At 46.2% G+C, this 6,515-nt stretch overlaps 1 protein-coding gene across 1 annotated transcript; it reads left to right on the top strand.

The window, feature by feature from the left end:
* The first annotated feature begins 327 nt into the window (after positions 1 to 327).
* On the top strand, positions 328 to 5,545 carry chst12a (carbohydrate (chondroitin 4) sulfotransferase 12a). The gene is made up of 4 exons (XM_084678632.1): positions 328 to 394; positions 1,418 to 2,051; positions 2,215 to 2,394; positions 2,694 to 5,545. Exons 2-4 carry the CDS (start codon positions 1,527 to 1,529, stop codon positions 3,240 to 3,242), a joined length of 1,254 nt encoding a protein of 417 aa, XP_084534758.1. The 5' UTR covers positions 328 to 394; positions 1,418 to 1,526; the 3' UTR covers positions 3,243 to 5,545.
* Positions 5,546 to 6,515: the final 970 nt, after the last annotated feature.

Raw genomic sequence — 6,515 nt, 5'->3', positions numbered from 1 at the left:
TTTTAGTAGGTTCACTCGTCATCTCACGACAAAAAAGTATCTATTTGTATTTTTTATAGGTTTCACATTTTTTGGGACTAACGTAATTCTCAGACTTTCATCATTTCCCTATTACATCATGGGGTTTGTCTCCCTAGCTACCACAGGATTTAATGGTTAAAGGATCATAGTCTGTCTAAAACGTAGTTGTGTTCATTTAAAGAATTCTGTTCATTTTTCTGAGTGGCCAGTGAATGATTGTTGACCCAGAAAGTGCGAGGTGGCCTCTTCTCGTTTGCACACAGAGACATCCCATGTAATCTCGCGATGCCGTGAACAACGGTCGATCCAAAAACAGCGTGATCGCGCATCTCAGCAGCTGACGCGGCGGGGAGAAGAGAAGACCCCAGACGAGGTAAGGGCGCTTTCTTTCTCGGGATATTACCGTTATTTTCAAAAACAAACAATAAAAGTCTGTCACAGTAGCAGCGAGTAGACTTTAAAAGGTTTTCCAGGTCACCGGACTTAGGTTCTGTCTCTGACAAACTGGGAAGCAGAATCTCACTGAGATGAAGAGACTGTCCTGAACCGAAATGATCCCCCTCTTAGTTCTACACTACTGCCGTTTAAACCAAGATTTCATGTTTCTGTCTGATGTCCGTTCTGCTTTCTCTAACCGATATATGCCGTGTGGCGCCTTCTGCCTCCGCTGCTCGTGGCGTGAAAGCCTACATTGTGTCCGCTAGAACGGACCGCCGCACGTCACTTTAAAACACAGTGTGACCGTTTGAATAATTTCATAGAATTATGTTTCAACCTCTCTACTGTTATTTTAGTTGTTACCGAATAACGAGATGAGCCCGAATTCGTAGCTCCTCAGCCCGCACCGTGTGATCTCACCGCAACCCACTTGGAGCAGTCTGCGGCAGAGTTGGTGGAGGTTCCTGTGAGAGAGGAATAAGGATGTGGAGCCACAGTTCCATATTTAGAATCTCTGGAATGGAAACGTGACGTATACAGGGACTTTAAAAACAGGAAGGAAAGATAAAGCGACCCGGTATTGTTCAACATAGCTTAAGAGAACTACGGTAAAAATGTAGTTTTTGATTCAAATGTGTTTTTTATTTGCAGTAGGCCTTTACATGTTTTTGAATGGTAGTTTCATGGGTGTATGGCTGGCGGCAGGCATTTGGCAGCTACGTGTGAGTGAGTCTCCGGAGGCTAAAAAGCTTGGTAGCCACCAAGCTGCATTCTTCAACCTGTTCAAACCGTTTCCATCCTCATCTACATTATGTGTGACTGTGTGCACCCACGTGTGATCACACGCATGTGTGGAGGCCTGTTCAGAGCGTCAGGAACCATTTGCTGTGAAAATATTGCAGTTACACACTGCTGGTGTGATCACCTACCTCAGTTTAGTGTTGCTGTGTGTCTTCAGGGCATGCTGAAATGGAGCTGGGGTGAGGGAGGAGCGTGTCCAGCCAGCCTGACCCAGAGCAGCAGCACGGTGAGCCCCAGCACGGTGACCAGCTCCTGAAGCCCACACCATGGGGAAGTCCCGGCTGTTCCGGATCTCTCTGATCCTGGGTTCCGTCTTCATGATCCTGCTCATCATCCTCTACTGGGACGATGTGGGGGCCTCCCACTTCTACCTGCACACCCCCGTCTCCCCTATCTCCCCCCCCGGGCCCAGGACCCCCCGGCCCCCCCAGCCCGCCCCCCTCACCCCCCACGCCCCCTCCTTCCTGTCCGACATCGACGCCTTCGTCAACCAGTTCCTGGAGGGGACCTCCGACCCCACCGAGACCGCGCCGCAGGAACCCATCAACCAATCGGAGCGTGCGGAGGAGCGCTACGTGCCTCCGAGGGAGTGGAAGATCCACGTGGGCCCGGTGGCGCCGGAGCAGAGGCAGAGGCAGGACGCTCGCAGACAGAGGCTGCAGGAGCTCTGCCACGACGACACGCTCAGCTTCCCCGGGAAGAACCGCACGTTCGACGACATCCCCAACAAGGAGTTGGACCACCTCATCGTGGACGACCGACACGGCATCATCTACTGCTACGTACCCAAGGTCTGTACACACACGTACAGCATCACTTACCTCAGTGTGTGTTCAAGATACACACACACACCTGGAGATAATACCAACCATTTACTTTTCTGTTTTGACCCTACTTTAATGTTTTGTACACTACTGTTCTATTAAGCCTTAACTCTTCTCTGCGCTGCGCTAGGTGGCGTGCAGTAACTGGAAGCGCATCATGATCGTTTTGAGTGAGAGCATGCTCCTGGATGGGGTCCCATACCGTGAGCCCTCAGCCGTGCCCCGAGACATGGTCCACAACAGCAGCCTGCACTTCACCTTCAACAAGTTCTGGAAACGCTACGGCAAGTTCTCCCGCCACCTCATGAAGGTCTGTGGAACCTCTTCACATGGAGTTTGAAGGAGCTCCTGTAAATGGTTTATTGACGTATAACCTAAAACATAATTTTGACCCCATTGTTTGATAAATTCTTAACACTAGGGACCTTATCTCCGTGTATGAGACTGCAGTGAATAGTTTAAAAGTTTTGTGAATCAATATATTTAGATAAAAATAGGAATCAACTATGTCATATTCTGAAAAAAACATGTTACTTTATGCTCTTAAGATCTCAAGTGGTTCTGTTACTGTTTCCATGGTTCTTGATGAACTTTGACCTGGTTTTGAAGGTGAAGCTTCAGAAGTACACCAAGTTCCTGTTTGTCAGAGACCCTTTTGTCCGTCTCATCTCCGCCTTCCGGAACAAGTTCCTGCTGCCCAACGAGGAGTTCTACAAACGCTTCTCCCAAGTCATACTCCGGCGCTACGGCAACCACTCAGACCTGCCCACCTCGGTGGACGAGGCCTTTGCCGCGAAGCTCCGCCCCTCCTTCTCCCAGTTTGTCCAGTACCTGCTGGACCCCCACACAGAGACAGACATGCCCTTTAACGAGCACTGGCGTCAGGTGTACCGGCTGTGCCACCCCTGTCAGATCCAGTACGACTTCGTGGGCCACCTGGAGACGGTGGAGGAGGACGCAGAGCACCTGCTGAGGATCCTCAAGGTGGACAACGTGGTGGAGTTCCCCACCTCTCATAGGAACCTGACAGCCAGCAGCTGGGAGGCCGACTGGTTCAGCACAGTGCCCTTAGTGGCCCGGAGGGAACTGTACAGGCTCTATGAGCCAGACTTCAGACTGTTTGGATATGACAAACCTGAGTCTCTTCTAAATGACTGATACTGATGTGACACACACACACACACACACACACACTCTTGCCAAGTGTACCAGGCTGTAGAAGGTGTGAACTCTGACCCTGCTGTGGGTTATGTAGATGGTACATGGTTCTGTTAGCTTTGAATCTCACGTTTAAACTCCCGGTGGAACAGGTGAGGAGGGCACACCTGGAGCAAACTATGATGTCAGAAAGAAGACTTGTGATGTCACACCTTGTATGCTGTGATTTCACAGATCCTCGTAGCTGGCTGTGTCACAGAGCCTTTGCATTTTTTATGTGACACAGATTATTCCATCTGTGATGTCACAGACCCCTTGTAGCTATGACATCACCCTACTGATAGAAGCCTGGGTGTCAGTGAGGAGTTTTAGGGCATTTGTTTTCAAATCTTTTTACATTTTTAGAGGCACTTTTAGAGCAAACTAATTTTAATGCACAACATCTTGGTGTAGTGTTTATGTTCCAATCAAGCATGAAAGGGATTTGTGTTATGTTTTACATTTTGACTGCTGTTAGCATCTATACCTCAGAATCTGGAAAAAAAAGAAAAATTGGGACAGTTGCAAATCCATCTGTGTCCCACATTTACAACAGCTGACGATCGTGATGTGAGATCTGAACTTCAGGCGTCTGCTTTGTTCCTGTTTCAGCATGAAACCTTGTAGAATGTTTGTCATAGTAGAATGAGTTAAAAAAGGGGAAAAAAAGAAAATCACCATTTCAGTACATGAGACGAAGGCTGTGATAGGCTGTGATGATGGGCTGTGATAGGCTGTGATGATGGGCTGTGATAGGCTGTGATGATGGGCTGTGGTCAGGTGTGTGTTGATTGTGTGATGCACATGATTCAGTTCAGAAGTGGACGTTAGGGAAAGACCCTCTGTGTGACTCAGAGGAACCATTGAGTGTTGAGATGAAGCACACCTTGTGGCCCTGTCTCCGCCAGAGAAGGAGGCCTCGCCATTCTTGTCTTTTTCATGTGTCATTTTGTGTCAGCCATTTGCTGATTAAGACAACATTTTTGGCATTTTGTCTATAGGAAAATAATTGATGCCATAAACAAGGAATTGTACTATAATGTGTTGATTTTCATAAGTGAAATTTCAGATACCGACATTGTTTAAACCCAGTAACTGGTTGCCATTCACAGTGTTGCCGTGCAGCGTTAGATATTAATGTCAGTATTGTGATGTCACACTGAATAAGGGACATGTTCAAGAAAGCCTTTTTTGGGGGGGAGGGCAAAGGGGGGGGGCAAGGGGGGGGGCAAGGCTTGCAGCTACAGGGTATGTAGCGTTTGTGTTAAGTGTGTATTTACCATCTGATTGGTCATTGCTGTACAGTGTCCCCAGGCTCAGCAGGCCTGTTGAGCTGGCATTCAGAGCTGGCTTGGGCTCATGTTTAGTGTTTATGCTAAATGGTCAGTCGTGTTTTGGTCTGGCAGGGTCATTGTTCTGTACTGTCCAGGCCAGATAAAGTCAGTATTGTTGCTATGGAGATCTGATGTTGGCCTGGAGAAGGTGAAAAGGAGACAGTGCCTTTTGGTTGCTATGGAAACAAAGTTTACACAGCCCAAAAAAAAAAAAAAACACTAACTAAAATATTTTTGTATCATGACTTTTTATGTTGAATTTGTCTCTTTATGAAAACGTATCTTTGATATGCTGTTGGTGGCCAGCTGGGGGCCTCTCTCTGACCTTGGGAATTAGAAAGCAGTGTTTGTTCGTAGTGTGCTCAGTCTACATGTGCTTTACCCGGCTCCTCCCCTGGGGTCTCATGCACCTTGTCTTCTCGGTATTTGTCATTTTGCTTGTACACACGGACACTCTGGTGTGATATGTACAGTATGTTGTTTTATGGAGACAATCTGTGTGACAACCCTGACTTCACCCAGAGCAGAGGGTGATCATGTTGAACTGTCAGCGTTTTATTGCCTTTGTTCTTAATTATTTTTTATATTTTTTAGAAATTATGGCTCAGAATGGTGTCTGCATGGAAGCCCTAAGGCCCACAGGTTAACTTCAGAACTAAGCAAACTACACAGGTTAACTTCAAAAAAGCCCCATTTCTACCTGGAACTAAGCAAAGAGAACAGGACTGTATAACAACTGCTGCTCCCACCTCACCAGACCCAACCATCTCCCTGCTTCCTGCTTCCTGCTTCCTCTCTCACAGGGAGAAACCCACACACAGGGCCTTTAAGCAGGACAGAATTTATTTATTTCAGTATTATTATAACGTGATATTAAGTATGAACTTCTGCTTAATTTTTTTAATACAAGAAATAAAGTTTGTGGCATGACGAAGCCTCTGTTGTGGTTTGTGTCAAAATTAAAATGTCACAAGGCTACTTTCTAGTGGTGAACACATCATGGTTGCATTTCCCTCTGCAAGTATTACAACTAGTTTGGAATACTATTACTTCCGCAACTAAACTAGCCATGAACCTTTTCAGTCACATTTTCTATACCAGTTTGTATTTAGTAGACACTTTTATACAAGGTGATTAACGGGGTATTTGAACCTGTGGCCTCTCTGATCTGCAGTCAAACTCTGTCCCGCTGAGCTATACCCATCCTCTTTAAGGGGCCCAGTGGAATAGCTTTTCATGGGACATGAAATTCCTGGACTGGTCTTTTTACAACACATGAATCAGCCCCAACAGCTAAAGTATAGGTTACACCTTAGAGCATGAGCCTGGATCTAAAATGAGTGACCCGGAACATAAACACCTTTAACAAGCCATATATGATTACAACAAGTAACTTCAACATTTATTTTCTGAATGTACGGTGAACTTTCTGATACAGTAAATCAAGAAAATTGAGAAAAAGAATATTGAGTGATGCTGTGTATGTAATCTCGCCGCAGGCCGCATTACCAACCCTCACAGGGCTTCACATAACACCTCGTTTCAGTCTGTCAATACGTTTATTATCATAACATCTTTAAAGGGTTGCAGCTGACAAACACTGTATACTTTTTTTCAAATATATGTACACAATCTGGATAAGATAAAAAATCACTTTAGCACCAATTAGACAAAGCACCAGCAAGACATATTCTAGTACGCTTGAAAAGCAAAGCTGAACCAGGGGATGAAGTGAAGCCGTTTGTACTGATGTCCAGTGCTTCAGTCCCTTTGAGTCCGTCACTCCGTGAGAAGGCGGTGAATGGGAGGCTGGAACATCACATCCTGAAATCTCACTTCTGTTACTGTTTGTCTTGGTGAAGCTGAGGTTGAGTCTACCAAACAAGTTATCATGCAGTGA

This window comes from Hypomesus nipponensis, chromosome 17, assembly GCF_054491055.1.
Source record: "Hypomesus nipponensis isolate SF chromosome 17, ASM5449105v1, whole genome shotgun sequence".
Classification (NCBI taxonomy): Eukaryota; Metazoa; Chordata; class Actinopteri; order Osmeriformes; family Osmeridae; genus Hypomesus; species Hypomesus nipponensis.
Note: the sequence above shows the minus strand (reverse complement) of the source record. Positions and strands in the feature narration are given on the sequence as shown.